The 19086-nt window shown below is 36.5% G+C and overlaps 1 protein-coding gene across 1 annotated transcript in view; it reads left to right on the forward strand.

Annotated features, from left to right (window-relative positions):
• Positions 1-19086, forward strand: part of LOC134742108 (sodium-coupled monocarboxylate transporter 1-like) — a 64903-nt gene that overhangs the window by 22871 nt on the left and 22946 nt on the right. The window contains exons 7-9 of the mRNA XM_063675059.1: positions 6090-6333; positions 9043-9158; positions 10743-10842. Of these exons, the coding sequence (XP_063531129.1) occupies positions 6090-6333; positions 9043-9158; positions 10743-10842 (460 nt within the window). The remainder of the gene's footprint in view (positions 1-6089; positions 6334-9042; positions 9159-10742; positions 10843-19086) is intronic.

Consider the following 19086-nt stretch of genomic DNA (forward strand, 5'->3'; position numbering starts at 1 on the left):
CCGAAGACGCTTAAGGAGAGTTTTTATCTAAAACTGTCAAGTATAAGTACCAAATTTTTTTTAACGTAGTCCTCCTAATTAGGACATTGTTTAAAAAATGCTTTAACAATTTTAATGAGTGTTAACGTGGTATTAACTAGTTGTTTAACTGAACTCTATAATGGTCACAAATTATTTAAAAATTAGCTTTCTATAAAGTGAAAACTTTCGATGCATTCGGTGATGTAAGTAACCTGTTGATGTGATTGTAACGCGAATAATATTACGTATGTACTTGAAATTTACTTGTAAACACATTCTAACTGACTGTCAACCTAAATTACGGTCAAGCGGAGACAAAAATAACAGTCTCGAAACTATCAAGCTTACCTACTAGATAAACCAGACGGATATTTCAAATAATACAACATTAGTTAGATGTAAAGTGTAATATTGGAAACGAGGGCGTTAGGGGAGGGAGGGTTTTTTTTTATACTACGTCGGTGGCAAACAAGCATACGGCCCGCCTGATGTTAAGCAGTCTCCATAGCCTATGTACGCCTGCACATGCGCGTTGCCGACCCTAACACTTCTCTCCCTCGAGCTCTGGCAACCTTACTCATCGGCTAGGGATTGCAACTGCTGGATCCAGCATCCAGCAATCCAGCTGGATCCAGCGCATTTATCGGTCTGCTGGATCCAGCAGGCGGCGCTGGATCCAGCGCCGCAGATCCGCAAAAAATATATTGAAAAAACTACAAACTTATTAACTTTACAAAAACGTATAAAAACCATTGTGTTTAAACGTTCTACTAGTGTAGGTAAATTTGCTTATAGGTACTTGTAGCTATACTCGCCGTAATATTGATGTTTTCTTAAAGTTTACTGTTACGTGCATATGGATGCACGTTTGTGCTATTGACATAGCCGTCGTATTGTTAGCTTACATTGTTTAATGTGTTTATTACTATTGTATTGTCTAATATCTTTTGTTGGGTCCTTATCAGCGTGAGAATGCGATGACATCTGCTTGACCCTTTATTATTATTATCTCTTTATTTATCTTTCTTCTTAAGTTAGGATTTTTACAATATGAGTATAAAAGTAAAATATAAAAACACTTACAAAACATTACAATAAAATATATAAACACATTATAAAAAACCTAACCTAGGGTGCCGCCGGCAGCGGGGCAGGGTCCAAGCTGCCGGTGGTCAGGGCCGCAGAGAGAGGAACCGGCGGACTATCCGCGCCGTGTCCAAGATCACCGCCTTCTGCATCTGACCCTTGATCCAACCACCCAGCGAGAGTCTCTCTAGGTGTTGGTCGAGACTCTTCGCAATGAGACCGTTCGCTGACACGACTATAGGAACAATGACCGTCGAGTCAACATTCCACATAGCGGTTATCTCGTGAGCCAAGTCTAGGTACTTGCTGGACTTGTCCTTCTCGGCCTTCACGAGATTCTCATCATGGGGGATGGTGACGTCGACAAGCACAGCCCGGCGCTGCGTTCGATCTATCAGCACGATGTCAGGCTTATTGGCTACAATAGTCCTGTCAGTGATGATAGATCGATCCCAATAGAGCGTGGCACGACCATTCTCGAGAACTGGCACAGGTAAATACTTGTAATACGGTACTTCGCGGTCCACAAGGCCATATAGAAGAGCAAGCTGCTGGTGAATAATCCTGGCTACGAGATTATGTCTGTGCAAGTACTCGCCGTTAGCAAGATGAGAACAACCGGAAATGATATGCCTCTCCGGGACGGCGGCATGCCCGACAAATGTCGACCGTACCGTCCTTCAGGATATATATTCGATAGTTGTTCGTCATCATAACTTCGTCCGCAATTGCAAAGGCAAAACCCTCGGTTTCTCCGAAGAGGTCCCCGAATCGTAACCAGTTCACCGACGCGAGCAGGTCTACATCGGGTCCCGTGAGGGCCTTGTAGAACCGCCCGTGTAGCTGCTTATCCTTCCATACCGCCCTGCGGTCCGCAGTACTTTGTACCACAGGTTTGTGCCAGTTCTCGTTTGCCAAGGAGAATTATTAAGGGATTATTAAATTATTATTATTCTTATTAATACTTTATTTCAAGCAACATGGCTCATAAAAGCAGTGAAACATTATGGAACACGGAGTGCAAGCTTTCGCTCCCAGATTTATTTTGCAGTCAGTTACTCCACTCCACGACTTTCTAGCTGGGCCTATCGTTAGTGTTCCGAAATTATTTAACCGCGTGTGAACTTTCATTTAAGATTTAAGTTTTGTATGTACAAAAACATTTCAAATGAACGTTAAAATGGAACAGGATGGTGATATAAAAACCCCATTCGAGTACTTTAAAAAAAATGATGGCCGGAGAGCTGTCTGCTATGCTCAAAGATTCGAATGATAAGTAACCGTTAAACCACAGGCTTAAAAGGTCAATTACAGAAGATTCACTGTCTCAATTTTATGTCCGGCAGCACCAGCAACAGTACAAATAAATTACAATTAAACATGGATACAATACAATAGACGAAGACGTTGATGAAGATGTTCACGAAGTAGTTATCATACCATACCAAATAAATGATTACTTTAAAAAAGACGAGTGCATGGAAGCTATAGTTACCAGAATGGTGTGCAAAGATGACTTTACATTAAATTCATTTTGTACATCTGCCGATTTGAGACGTTTATTCGCAAAAAGTGGATATCAACTGCCGACTTCGAATAACACAATACGTTCGATGATAACTAATTACGCAAATAATATTTAAAAACTAATTAATAAAATAATTCGCAGATTTTAAAAAGATAGGTCAGAGATTTTCTTTGACGTTTGATCAATGGACATCTCAAAAAAATCAGAGATATATTAATCTCAATGTTCATCATAAGGAGAAGCATTTCAATCTAGGTCTGATACGTATCTACGAGTCTTGCACTGCCGAGCATTGTCTCGAGTTGGCGGCTGAACGGTTGAATAAATTCGGCTTAAAAATTGAAACCTATATTGTTGGTATCACGACCGATGGGGCAAAAGTTATGATAAAAATTGGCAGGCTGTTACCAACAACTCTGTTTTGCCCACGGAATTCAGCTATTTACGCCTTATTATGATCCCTTTGTTTGGTTTATTTCATTTTAATAAATAAAAAAACCTGTAGAATTGCACCATGTGTTTTTTTTTCAAAATCGGTAAACTGCTGGATCCGCGCTGTATCCAGCTGGATTGATGCCGCTCCAGCAAAAATCCAGCTGGATTGAAAACGCTGCTGGATTGCAATCCCTATCACCGGCAGGAACACAACACTATTAGTAGGGGTTTACGACAGCCGCAGGCTGGAGTGAATTAAAGTTTGCAATATTCTTACCCACGGAGTTAGACTCAAAGCAAAAACTAAATTTTAAGCGAAATTATTCTTAAATACTGTGACATTTCAACCATTCGTCCGCCATATTGTAATTATTTGACAGGTTAGGTAAAAGGTTATAAAATAATCAAAAATATTAAATTATAAACAGTAGTATTTTAAAAGTAAAACTCATTTATAACTACTTGGTTCGTGTGAATATGTGACATAATTTAAAAAAAAATCTTTACTCCCTAGGGAGTTAAACCTTTTTTATTTTCAAAATCCATAACTCCCGCGGGAACAATACAGGCCTTTATCCTTAACACACCTGCATGTAAAAAGATGTTTTTCGAGCAAGTGTGATGAAAATTATATTACTTACATCAACATGTAGGTATCGACCGACAATTAAACACGTTTCTTCAATCGTGAATGTTACGTTTTACGGGTACGATTGTGTAAAAGAGTGAGTTTAGTAACGGAATGCATAGCAATTACCCAGTGAGGGGTCACGGGTTGAACGGGTCGTCTGCGAGAGAAACCGCAAAAAAGCCGCTCTATACTCGCTTTAGATTGCACGCACATTGGCTGCGCCGCATCAGAGGCGTAGGTACCTACACGTCTAGTTTAATCATAGGTCAGCAAAATGAATGAAGTTTAAGTTGTCCTAAGGACGCACTGACTCTGACTTAACTTTCATTCATATGTATGAATATTCATTAATTTTGCTAACCAACCAGTAGCAACTCCACAAAAGGCATGAAACATGAAACTGACATGAGTGAGAAAATGCGCGCACTACTTTGTTAAGAAACGAGTTTGAGACACCCAAGCGGATACCCTATCAACTCAATTCCTAGGAGAGCGACTCGACTGACTGCCAATAAACGAAAAGTACGAAAAAATGTAAACCGTTGACGTTGTATCTTTCCTGGCTTTGATCCCTTAGGTATCCCCCGCTTAGTTCCCTTTAGTTCCACATTGTAACACTTCAGGTTTGAGAGTCAATTACTTTTTCACCTCAGCAGCTCGAACAAGCCTACTTTCGTCACTCCCTGGAGTGAGGAAAGTGCGACTTTCCTCACTCCAGGGAGTGAAACAATGTAGCTTTTTAATTTAGTGAAGGCCATGAACTTCATACTTTTATAACATTTTTTTTATGGTATGGTACGGTACGGTACGGTCCGGTCCGGTCCGGTCCGGTCCGGTCTGGTATATGTACGATACGATAAGATACGATACGATACGAGACTGGTCCGGTCCGGTCCGGTCCGGTCTCGTATCGTATCTTATCGTATCGTACATATTATAATACTTTTTTTTTCTGTTTATTCTGTGTAATTCGAAATACATTTTAACCTTTAATATGTTCTCACTACTGAGGTGAAAAATTATGTGTGCAACACGAGAGCAAAGTTATTTTACATCTCGTGTTTTTGAGTCCCTCGCTGCGCTCAAGATTCTACTTTAGAATCGCTTCGCTCGTGATTCAATTATAGAATCTTTCGCTTTCTCGGGACTCAAAATAAACACTCGCAAGAAAAACCAACTTTCCTCTCTTGTTGCACAAATAACTATTTCATTTCTCATGCTCTGAAAGAGGGTAATTGTTGTTCTAAAAAGTGTGTAGAAAATGATACATTTCTGCACTAGAGCATTTTACTTTCCAAGTACGATTTGGTTAATTTTTTACGATAAGCAATTGAAATTTGGTTATAAATGGATTTGTTATACAATTTTCATTCCGATATTTAACTCCCCATTCCATGAATAACGATAGTATTTTACCTAAATGGTTAATTGTCAAGAAATGCAAAAGAAATTTAACTTCGTCATGTTTTTAACACATGTATTTTACTTTCCTCGTATTCGAAATGAAAAGTAGTGTTTAACTCGGGTGAAAGGCATCATTTCATCCCTTGGTTAACAATGGTTAACAATCTACTATTATACTTAATAAAAAAAACTGAGCGGCATAAAATGCTATCACGATCATCATTTTTAGGGTTCCGTAGCCAAATGGCAAAAAACGGAACCCTTAAGGATTCGTCATGTCTGTCTGTCTGTCTGTCTGTCTGTCCGTCCGTATGTCACAGCCACTTTTTTCCGAAACTATAAGAACTATACTATTGAAACTTGGTAAGTAGATGTATTCTGTGAACCGCATTAAGAATTTCACACAAAAATTGAAAAAAAAAAAACAATAAATTTTGGGGGTCCCCATACTTAGAACTGAAACTCAAAAATTTTTTTTCACATCAAACCCATACGTGTGGGGTATCTATGGATAGGTCTTCAAAAATGATATTGAGGTTTCTAATATATTTTTTTTCTAAACTGAATAGTTTGCGCGAGATAGAATAGTAAAAAAAATATATGATGTACATTACCATGCAAACTTCCACCGAAAATTGGTTTGAACGAGATCTAGTAAGCAGTTTTCTTTAAACCGCAATTTACCTTTCACTAACGTTTCACATAAAAAATACATTATTTAAATTGTGTAATGTTCGGAACCCTCGGTAAGCGAGTCCGACTCGCACTTGGCCGGTTTTTTTTTAACTCTATCGCGTCTGCGCTTATATCTAAGGTATGGTCAAGCAAATCTTGTCAGTAGAAAAAGGCGCGAAATTCAATTGTTCTATGGGACGATATCCCTTCGCGCCTACATTTTTTGAATTTGCCGCCTTTTTCTACTGACAAGATTTGCTTGACCAACTATAAGTAAAAACATTAATCCATTAATTATTTCGTTTGTAGCATGAATCCAGACCCAACAGTCAGGCACTCTTTCTGGTCAGTGGTCGTGGGAGGCACCATGTATTGGACGAGCATGTTCTGCGCGAACCAAGCCTCGGTACAGAAATACCTGTCAGTAGAGCGCATCTCGCAGGCGCGGGTAGCTCTCTGGGTATCGGCCCTCGGCCTCTTCGCAGTCTACTCCATCAATTTCGTCACCGGCGCTGTTCTGGCAACACATTATGCTAACTGCGATCCAATTCAGGTAAACGCATCATGAATTAACAATTAGTTTAATACGTACAGGCAATTGAAACGATTAAACAGCACGTAATCTTCATTAGGTACTCGATATTGTCGATTGAGCCACTGGTTGATATCATCGGGATAATTGACAGTAAGTTAACCGTACGGCACGTTTGTTATCCTTTTTTTGATATAATCAAATAAATTGGTTGGTCACCCGCACAGGTTAACAATTAGTATCGGTTGGTATCCGTCTTCTTTTGCCAATTCTGCTTGAAGTTTAGATAATTTAGAACGTGTATTTTGACTTCACTAACTTAAGTCGTAATTTTATTGTAAGTTTGTAAATAGGTATATACTTTTTAGAGAATGTTGGTTGTTCAAAAGGTTCAAATTTATCTACTGCAATCACATTTAAATTTCAAGTGAATGACGCTTTTTGTAAACGGCATAAGATTTTGACATACATAAGAATCTTATTGCAGATATGAAACGGTAGTTTAAACACTGCGAGTTGTATACATTTTAGGATTTCAAGCATTTCGTAGCTAATTGGATGCTAGTCACACTCTTGGATAAGCACTAATTAAGCGCTTCTTACTTATACTAAGGGCCTACTTTAAGCAGCCAATTAAATTTCATAATGTGGTGTGGTGGTGTGTGCCGTAGTCAAACAGAGAAATAAACTTTTTACCCAACTGACAAGGATAATGAGGTACCTAATGTTTTTCAAGTGCATGTTGCATGTTTGTATGTTGTCTATTTATTTGGCCTCGTACTCTGCAATCTCTTAACGGACTGAAACATGTGAGGATTGTTAGGGGTTCCTAGACTCATTTCAGATGTTGGATGAAACTAACAAAGGTTATTAACATATACACGGCACGGGTACATTATTAAGAAGGAAGATCAGCGCTGGAAGCCACCAGCAACATGCTGAGATGAGGCCATTTCGTGGCACTTTAATCTTCTTATTTTATGTTTTCATATATATTATGTAATATCTTGTTTGTTTGTGGTTACGAATAAAATTTTATTATATTCTATTTTATTCTATAAACTAATTATGTAATCACTTGAATTTACTTATTATTTTAATTATTAAGTAGGTACCTACCCACATTCATTAGTTTTTATGCATCTTGTTTAAATCAATTATTACCTACATTTTACCAATACAAGGAAACAGTTGAAACCGAATTAAATAATTCGTCGAATGAATGGATATAATTCGTCGGAACTTTATGCAATAATTGTCGTACCTAAATAGGTATAGTTATAATGTGTGGTTATGTGGAGATGAAAGACCGAAGTTACGATATTTGAAAATGATAACTACTTATTTCATACACGTGATGATGCAAATCATATCCAAATTGGTGTTATTAATTTTAAATCATAATGGTTTACGTTCACTTGTTAATGCGTTGGTATTTAGATAATATTCCCACATTAAATGTGCTCGAGTATTTAGCAAGAAGATAAGGTACGTGAGCCACCTAAGGGCGCACCAGAGAGCGGATCAGCTACACGCCCAGGTAGCAAAATGACGTCAAATGACGTCAGCGACGTCGAAATGACGTAATAATGCCGTCATTATGACGTCGCTGACGTCATTTTACGTCATTTTGCTACCTGGGCGCTAATAACGCGAATTAAAAATTGCCTACTCCAGAGCACACAGTCGCTGTGGCCGAAATCGGTCAAGAGAGCATCATCATCATCAATATTCCCACAATTTTTGACATTAAGGATTAAGGATAAATCATTGGTACCTAGTGAATGAAATAGCTAAGTGTTTAAAAAACTTTTAACACACCAGCTTGTAAAGGCTCTCTTGATTGTTCAAAAACTGATAAGAAAGTTGCATTTATTCACAGGTGAGGCAAAGTAATCAAATGCAAATTTCGAGATGTTTCCTTATGTTTGCTGGTAGAATTGACTTTTAAATGATGATGTTGAATGACAAATATTTAATAACATATATTTTGCTTTGATTTTGTTTGATATTTTAGTTAGTATTTTTCTTGTGTTGTTGTGGTGAAAATTTTTGTGTTTCACTCGGTGGCAAAATTTGTTTAACCCTCGTGCTTTGAAACCCTCGCAACGCTCAGGATTACATTTTTCTAACCAATCGCTACGCTCGTGGTTCAATTTTGGAATCTTTCGCTTGCTCGGTTATCAATATTAGCACGAGAGTTTTTAAACAACAACTTTGTAAAACAAATAACTATAATAACATTAGGGTTAAACTTTTAATTATTTGGTACTGGAGCCTCAGATGTTATAATAATATGTACCTATATTATATACCTTCTTCAGTGCCCAATTGTATTTTTACAACAACAAAGTAATCGAACAGGCGCACAAACTGGACTCAACGTTTTATAATTATGTACTTTAACATTATAGGCTCATAGTTACGTACACTAGTTCATAACATAATAGTACAGTACACACTCACACTCGATTCATGTTAACTATAGGCTTGAAAGTATGTAAGTAAGCACTTTATTGTACGAAAAGAAAGGAATATTGGTTACATCAGTTAAAACATAAATGTGTAGTACAAAGGCGAACTTATCCCTAAGAGTTCCCTCCCTCTTCCAGTTAACCAATACAAGTAAGTTGTATAAACACCCATTCACACTCGCATTCGTTTGTACTTATTGAATTTATTTATGTATATCATATAAAAGTATTGTAAGTACTTATTTATATACCTTAGGCGCGGCAGATCAATGGCTCAGACCGGCTCCTGCCGCTGTACGTCGTCCAGCAGCTCGGCGACGCACGCGGCGTTCCCGGCTTCTTTGTGGCCGGCATCTTCGCCGCCAGCCTTGGGTGAGCTCTACCAGCTCTCACTGCATACCGTACTAACAAATCTAAGCAATGCATATGCCAGTTTTATTATCACAACACTGGTAACTTCAATAACTAGGTTTAGGGCCGGATCTAGGGTAGAGCGAGTGGAGCGGCCGCTCTAGGCGCCGGATGGCAAGGGGGGCGCCAAAATGGCCGCGCGCGCGGGCCCAAAATACGGTTCGTTTTGCTTTTGGGTAAAAAGCTTCAACGAAGGGCGCCAAAACCCGATTTCGCTCTACCCTGGTCAAGGACTCGGGCCGGCACTGACTAGGTTCATAATTCCACACTTCACAAAACAAGCAATTAATCGAGGATCGAAAAAGTGGTTGCACTTCGTAAATTGCTAAAGCTCGAAATGTCCTTTAGATCAGACTTTTAAAAGCCTGACGACATTGTTTTTTTTTAAATAAACACATTTACAATTAACATTGCCAAAACCAGCGCGAAACTCATGCACGCGTCCCATTGACTGTGGTTCTTACGCACTTCATTCCAGAATTAAGAAGTAACCAGACAAGTCCAGTTAGGATACCGGTTTCAATATTATTCTGAATGAACTCGATTTAGGTAGGTATCAAGATCGTTACACAGTCGTGCCTATTGGTTAAGTACAATATATACAGTGTGGAAAGAATGAATGGGCCCTGGAGGGAAAGTACCTCAAAACCTTAAGTTAGCTGATTTTGCGTAAAGGAAACATTCTTTTATTTTTGAAAATAAACAAAAATGTATTCATTTTTAGGGTTCCGTACCCAAAGGGTAAAAACGGGACCCTATTACTAAGACTCCGCTGTCCGTCTGTCCGTCCGTCTGTCTGTCTGTCACCAGGCTGTATCTCATGAACCGTGATAGCTAGACAGTTGAAATTTTCACAGATGATGTATTTCTGTTGCCGCTATAACAACAAATACTAAAAACAGAATAAAATAAATATTTAAGTGGGGCTCCCATACAACAAACGTGATTTTTTTGCGCAGTTACGGAACCCTTCGTGCGCGAGCCCGACTCGCACTTGGCCGGTTTTTTTTTTTTTTTTCAATTTTGCTTGTCTAAAAATATTCTTGAATACTAAATATTCGGTTTATGGATATTTTGTACGACAGGCGAGTGTAAGGCCTAATGTTTCTTGGAGAAATGTTATCATTAACATTAACTGTATCTAATAGTAGAACAAAATAACAAGTGTTTTTTTTATTTATTTAGTCGGTCCGATTCCCGGGTGTAACAAAGCTAATTTAAAAAAAAAAGAATGCAGTTTTGTTTCTTTTTAAAAATAAAGAATGTTTCCTTTGTGCAAAATGAGCTAACTTAAGGTTTTAAGCTACTTTCCCTCCAGGGCCCATTCATTCTTTCCACACTGTATATTGGTTTGGTCATAATAAGGGACGCGCTGCGCTCGCCGCCGGGTACTTTAAAGAAAATTTAAAAGCAATTAATATTGTATTGTATGCTGTAGATAAAAGACATCTTGTCAGTTCATCGCTTAGTCACCTATATATAAAGTTTTTCTTACATTGAATTTCACACTTAGATTTTTCCTAAATTTTAATTATCTTTTCACAGGACCGTAGCCTCAACTTTGAATTCATTAGCAGCTATTGCGTGCCAAGATCTAGCCACCGGACTTTTAGGAATACGTCTACCTGAAAACAAGGGAGCGGCGGTAAGTATGGAGACTATAACAATTTTCGAAGTAAACAGCAAATACCAAAATTATTGCATTAAGTATTAAACTTATAATCATGAGCGCGGAGAGATAACTAAATGTCAAGTGATAATAAACTAGTAGTGTAAGCCGTTCGAATTAAAAAACCGCAAATCGATGTACAGGTTAGCCGTTTTTTTGTATGGAAAAATGATTTTTTGTATGTATCATACGAAAGGACTTTTTGAGGCGATTCTAAAAATCTATCACATCATTACATTTCAGCCATTTTTTTTAAATTAAAACAATAAGAATTTTCGAATCATACCAAGTGTGGGCTCCTCCATATACGATATGGCTGATTTTTATTTTGTACAATATACCACAAATGATACGTGATATCCTCATATCCAACCCCAAGAAAGCAATTTTGAAAATAATATCGAATACGATTTTTTTTTTTAATTTTTCAATTTTACAATGTGACACAGTTCTACTTCAATACCTATTTAACGAGACTTATGGACCTGTACTGCAGATACGGTACATATTAATCATAAAATGATACGTAATATCCATATATCCAACGGGAAATACCTCTTTAACCCTTTAACTGCGCTTTTTCATCAGTTGGTATAGTTTGTTTAGTTTTTGACACAAAATATCAAGGTTGTATCCTTCAGGTACGATATACCTTATCGATTTTTCTTTGTACAATATACCACAAATGATACGTAATATCTTTTTATCTAACCCCAAGAAAGCAATTTTGAAAATAATTTAATTTAGATTTTTTTTTAATTTTTCAATATTGTAATATTGAAAAATTATACACATGAAAAATATTTAAAAAAAAATCTTAATAATTTTTTTTTCAAAATTGCTGTCTTGGGGTTAGATATCAAGATATTACGTATTATTTATGGTATATTGTACAAAAAAAAACAGTAAGGTACACCCCCGGGAATTTTTTTAAGGAACTGCGGGTCAAAAAATTTGTTTTGACCTCTAGTATGCGTGTGCCAAACGGCTAACCAGTACATCGATTTGCGGTTTTTCTTTGTAATTGGGGTCGAGCGGCTTCCGCTATAGCAGAGGTTTCACATCGCGAAGATTGTGACAACGCGGAGAAAGAAACGCTCTACAAAGGGACTATACGTGTTGGATATACGAGTATATCCCCACGCAAGCCTATCAAAAGACCCGGATTTATAGGCCCGTGAAATCCAAAATGGAGAAACAATAATAAATAAATAATAATAAATTATTTCTAAACAAATTGACTAAGCCCCACGGTAAGCTCAAATATAATACAATACGCTAATCATCACCATCTTCCTCGCGTTGTCCCGGATTTTTGCCACGGCCCTAGGAGCCTGGGCCTTGAAAACTAATCCCAAGAATTGGCGTAGGCATTACTTTTTACGAAAACGACTTCCATTTGACCTTTCAAGTTAAAGGAGAAACTATTAGGTCTTACTGGGATTAGCCCGGTTTCCTCACGATCTAATATCGTACATTTATTACTATCGTGCAAGTTTATCGGAACTTGAAAATCTCATTGGAAAATATGAGCCGGGGTTTGAACCTGTGACCTCCAGATTGAAAGTCGTACATTCTTACCGCCTGGCTACCACTGCAACCAGCGCTAGTCTGAAAATTACAGCTATATCATAATCTTGTTACTGACTATATGTTCTGTATGTACTTGGTTTCTTTCACATCGCTTATGTTAGCCGAGCACATGGCCTCAGGCAGATCAGTTAAAAGTGACCTCTATTAACAGTAACCATACCTACGCACAGTTTGTTACGGATCTCTAGGTCGTAGTAGAAACTCCATCATTGAAGTCAAAACATATCCCGGGGCTGATGTAAAATCTGACCATAACCCTGTTTGTGCCAAGATGTTTTTAAAATTAAAGAAATTGAAACCGCCATCCAACATAATGAAAGTTGACCTAAACCGCCTTAAAGATGAGACAGTTAAAACTTCAGTGAGTGTTAAACTTAACAATTGTATTAAACCTATATGCGAGAAGGGGAACAATCCCTTAACTACATATAAAGATCTCGTGACAGAAATAAGAAGCATAACATCGGAAGAACTAACAAGTAAAAAGGCGGGAAAGCGGCAAGAATGGATGACCGATGATATATTAATACTAATTAATGAAAGGCGGTCTTATAAAAACATTAATGAGGACAAATATAATGAAACAGATAAAAGAATTAACAAGCAAATCGTAGTTGCAAGAGAACAGTGGTTGACAAATAAATGTAAAGAAATAGAAAAATTGCAACAAATACATGATAGTTTTAATCTGCATAAACAGGTAAAAGAGTTCACAAACACAAACAATAAGAGAATTCAGAGTACACTTGTAAATCAAAATCACGAATTAATAAACTAGTGGATGTGAAATGACTCCTATTTAGTATGAAAACCAGTGTCGCTAAACTCACACATTCATAGCCACGTTAAAATACGTCACACACTTACAAAATTGCTCTGATTCGTAGCAACTTTCCATACCAAAAAGTTATTACCGGTGGACATTTCTCGAACGAATATCAACTGTAGGCTACATGAGTGACGGTTTAAAATATAATGTCAAAGCTATATGACATACGACTCTTTTATTATCTCATTCATCTCACAAAAGCTCGCTCAACGTTCACCTAATACAACTACTCAACACCAGATGGCGTCATTTTATATAATTTTAAAATCACTACTTATTACAGGCGAGAAAAGGGCTAAAAAACCAGTATAAGTAAGGTCTAATTACGCATGGTTTGTTACGGATCTCACGGTCACGTTACACTGGTGTTTTCGAGACCTCTACACGCCTGCGAGTAGCTAACCGTTGGAACTTCTTTCCATTCGACGATATAGGGAGGGGACAGTGTAATCGGAGTGTTTTATCGATATTTGTGTGTTCAGTTAGGTATTGATATTTCATTACCGTATGTTTTAACACATTTAGATGATACTTTATTTATGATTATAATATAGGTAGTGATAATCGTGATTGTATGAAAAATAATATGTAGTACAGTACAACAAATATCTAACTATAAATTTGTTTCTTATTAGTTGACCAACTAGGTTGTTAATGTGAACATTAAATATATCTTAAAGTCAAACAGATAAAATCATAGTTCTTTAAAGGTCTATTAACTCGGTATTGCTGTTATTTTGTGATCACAAATCTGCAATTACTTACAAAGGTAAGTATTCGTCTTTAACAATATATTTACTTGTAGCAGCATTTAGGGCCAATATAGACGGGACAACCTGATTAAATTGTCAAATTAATTGTATGGTGTGAAAGCATACATGAAACTGGCTCATCGATCCCACTTGATTTGATTGTAAGATTGTGACCTATCAAATCAGGAAGGGGGGCGGCAAAATTCCAATATTTGACGCTAGTTTGCGTGGTACGGAACACTTTTTATTAATTAAGTGAGCCCGAATGTCACTAATAATTACTAAATTAGTAACTAAGTTTTAGGCGTGTGGACGCTAGATGAGATGTATGGCAATTGTATCCCCAGAAATCTTTCTCTAAGAAATGCTCCTAGCAAATGGTGCTATATTTTTGCGGAAACTAATTTTCTTGCCCAGTAGCATTGATCCATTTATTTTTAATATCGGCATCTTGTGGTAACCTACAATAATTAATAATAAAGAAATAGAAAATATAAAACGTTTATTCATGGCACATTGCATGCATTGTACGCATAAGTGCATTAAGTACCTAGTCTAATTATATTAACGATGAAAATATGATGGGTGTAAAAAACAAAAACGTATGTAAAGGATGAAATGACCCCGACTTAACTTAGTGCTTGATGACCAGTGCTGCCATATTTACTAAGACATTGATTATCCCAAATAATAATTAGAAACGTGTCTAAAATAATAATTTATTACCGAACTACCAAACATCAAACTTGAAATATCGTAACTTTAACTTTATCGATATAAATATCGACATTGCGCAGCATCTGAGTAGCGAAGTTATTTGACATTTAGGATAGCGAATATTCCAGATAAACGTAAAGAATAGTGACAAAGGATTGTGAACTCTAAGTTCTAACTGATAAAATATAGATTTACTTAACGAACATTCGTAAATAATGCAAAAGAAACAGATTTTTCGTATTTATCGGATTATATTTAAATAAATAACCACCGGTGATAGGAAATACCTCCACGTGAAAGATTTTTTAAACCGCTGTGATTTTTGCAGCTTAATACTGCACAATACGGCATTTTAAATTTAATTATCAATTTTTGTTAGACGAGCGTACGTACGACGTGAATGTCATTCGAGCATGAAGTTTACACAACAACTGAGCATAGTCTGTGCATAAAGTGAGTCGGTCGCTACTAACTGTCGGATAGACGGGAACGCCTACTTGCCATCTCCATCCTACTCCGTGATCAAAATGGAAACATTGTTGTTGATAAAGAAGAAGCCTGCGAAGTCTGGCAAGATTATGTTCTAAATCTTTTTAAAGATGACAGGACACCGACTGAGCCTCTAAGCGATTTCAACTTAGAGAGTCCAGCAATACTAAAATCAGAATTCATATCAGCCTTGGAACATATGAAGGGTAGAAAGGCGTTGGGTCCCGATGGAATTGCGGTGGAAGTATTGAAATTGATACATGAATATAATATAGATGATTTAGTTTCATTATTTAACAAATTTTATCAATTAGACAATATGCTCCCTGAAGATTGGCTCTTGTCAATATTCACACCATTACCAAAAAAGGCCAATGCCAAAAGCTGCAACGATCATCGGATGATCAGCGTAATGAGCCACTTCCTGAAGGTATTTCTAAAAATCATACAAAGAAGAATCTACAAGAAAATAGAAGAAAACATAAGTGACACACAATTTGGGTTTAGAGCCGGACTAGGTACTAGAGATGCCTTAGTAGCAGTCCAAGTTTTGGTACAAAGATGTCTAGACGTCAATGTAGATGTTCACATGTGCTTTATCGACTTCGAAAAAGCATTTGACAAAGTTAATCATGCTAAATCAATCAATATATTAAAATCAATTGGAATAGATGGCAACGACATCAAATTTATAGAGAACTTATACTGGAAACAAAAAGCTAAAATCAAAATTAATAACACTTTGACTGAAGAAGTCCAAATAGAGAAAGGCGTAAGGCAGGGCTGTATCCTGTCACCCTGCTTATTCAATTTGTACTCGGAGGTGATTTTTAGAAATGCTTTTGACGAACTAGATCTTGGGATCCGTGTCAATCGCAAACTGATACAGAACATTCGCTACGCTGATGACACCGTCTTATTAGCTACTAACCCTGAAGACCTTCAAATAATGCTGCAAAGTCTGAATAACACACTTTTGGAATATGGACTTAAGATAAACACAAATAAAACAAAACACATGATTGTTACTAAAAAGCCAATTTCAGAAACACTAGGGCCACTATCCTTAAATAACAAAATAATAGACACAGAGTAAAAAGTTATAAGTATCTGGGTTGTTGGTTAAATGAAGACTGGGGATCAGAGAAGGAAATACGGACGAGAATTGAAATAGCCAGAAACACCTTTCAGAAAATGAGGAAACTTTTAACTAACAGAAAAATAAACTTAAAACTGAGGTGGAGAATGGTTAAATGTTACATCATCCCAATTCTTATGTATGGTTCCGAAAGCTGGACCCTGAAAAAGAAGTTGGTCAACAAACTAAGGGCTTTTGAAATGTGGATTTATCGAAGGATGCTCAAAATTAAATGGACAGATAGAATAACAAATGTTAGAGTTTTGGAAATCATGAAAAAAGGTTTAGAAGTAGTATCAACAATTAAGAAAAGGAAAACAGCATATTTTGGACATATATATAGAAACAATAAATACAATTTACTGAAATTAATAATTGAAGGAAAAATTGAAGGGAAGCGTGGTAGCGGTAAAGGGCGCACATCATGGACTGGAAATATAAGAGACTGGTTAAAAGTGAAGAGCATAGATAGACTAATTCGCATGACTGAACATAGAGACATATAGACATATGGTCGCCGACCTCCTGGACGGAGATGGCACGTAAAGAAGAAGAAGAAGAAGAAGGTCGTAGTAGGTGGGTTCAACTAAGGTGAATATGATTTTGCCGCCATTCGACACATACTTATTTCCATACTTTGAGGACATACTGAGCCAACGGAGTAAGTAAGTATACTTTGAGGAAATAATATAACTGCTATGAGGAAAGTAAAATACAATAACACTTTTTGAGCAACTGTATTAAAAAAATTGTTTTAATTTTTTTTATACAGTTGCTCAAAAAGTACTACTTTATGTAGCTGTTTAGCGTGCGGAAAGTTGGTATTCGCGAACGACATTTTTTATTACAGTTGCGAAAAAATAAAAATAAACAACAAGTAAGGAATAAAAACTTTGAAAACTTAAAACGCCTCTTCAGTAGGTAGTAAAAGTAAGAAAAAAACGCCTCTTCTTTGACAGCCGTTTCGGCAGCTATTCCTACCTCTACCTTCCATAGCTATTCCGTTCTATTCAGACAACTTATTAAGAACGGTTTTTCAATATTCAATATTATAGTTATTTGTTATACAAGGGTGCAAAGTTGTATTTTACCCGCGAGTGTGGAACTGAAACACGAGCTAGCGAAAGGAGTCTATAGTTGAACCACGAGCGAAGCGAGTGGTTCTAAAATAGAATCCTGAGCGTTGCGAGTGTTTCAACACACGAGAAGTAAAATACATTTGCACCCGTGTGTAACACAAAATTTTTCCCCTCAATATATCGAGGAAAGTGCAACATCCACATGCAGGCGTTAGATCATCTTCATCACTGGAATCACTTATTTTTTTACGATATTATAACAGAAAACACTGGAAATTCTTATTTTTACGTGAGTCGGTAAGAAGTGTTTTTAAGTAAAAAAATTTTTGACAATATTTGTTGACATTTCTGTTCTGACGTATTAAATGTCAACGATGCGTTTTGAAATTGCATCGACTCAACTTGTGCGTTTAGAACTATATTTATATAAATAAAAAATCTAACGTTTCTTATGGAAATTTAAGGTTTATGACTTAAAATTATTAAATAAAGCTAAATTTGGTCTTTTTTATTAGATTCTCAAACCATTTATTTAATGATAATTAATATCGAACGAATCATCATTATGAGCGTTTTACGTTTTTTTATCTGTCAAGCTACTTAAACACGCTCCATCCAAGGTCAAATTACTTTCCCCACTAGTGGATAAAATGCGTTTTTCCCCGCTTGTTTTAAAGGATAAAAGGCGGCTTTCCGAGCTAGTGAAGGGAAATAGTTATTTGTTATACAAGGGTGCAAAGTTGTATTTTACCCGCGAGTGTAGAATTGAAACACAAGCTAGCGAAAGGATTCTATAGGTGAACCACGAGCGAAGCGAGTGGTTCTAAAATAGAATCCTGAGCGTAGCGAGTGTTTCAACACACGAGAAGTAAAATACATTTGCGCCCGTGTATAACACAAAACTTTTCACCTCACTATAGCGAGGAAAATGCAACATCCACAGGCGTTAGATCATCTTCATCACTGGAATCACTCATTTCTTTACGATATTACAACAGAAAACTCTGGAAGTTGTGTATTTTTACGCGAGTCGGTGAGAAAAGTTTTTTAGTAAAAAATGTGTTGACAATGTTGACATTTCTGACGTATGAAATGTCAACGATGCGTTTTGAAATTGCATCGACTCAACTTGTGCGTTCAGAATTATATTTATCATCTTATAAAAACAAACGTTTCTTATGGAATTTTAAGGTTTATGACTTAAAATCATTAAATAAAGCTAAATTTGGTTTTTTTAATTAGATTCTCAAACCATTTATTTAAAGATAATTAATATCGAACGAATCATTATCATAAACGATTTACGTTTTGTTATCTGTCAAGCTACTTAAACACGCTCCATCCAAGGTCAAATTACTTTCCCCACTAGTGGATAAAACGCGTTTTTCCCCGCTTGTATTGAAGGATAAAAGACAACTTTCCGAGCTAGTGAGGGGAAAAACATTTTATCAGAGTTACATTTTATTTACATAGGTACAAATTTTATGTAGAAAGTAATAAATTTATTAATTATGTATACATGTATGTTTTTTTTAGAATAAAGATTGTTTATTTACATATTTACATACAAGATATGAACAGTGGTACTACGTAAACGAAATTTATAACTAGCTTAAATCTAAA

Source organism: Cydia strobilella, chromosome 6 (assembly GCF_947568885.1).
Source record: "Cydia strobilella chromosome 6, ilCydStro3.1, whole genome shotgun sequence".
NCBI lineage: Eukaryota > Metazoa > Arthropoda > Insecta > Lepidoptera > Tortricidae > Cydia > Cydia strobilella.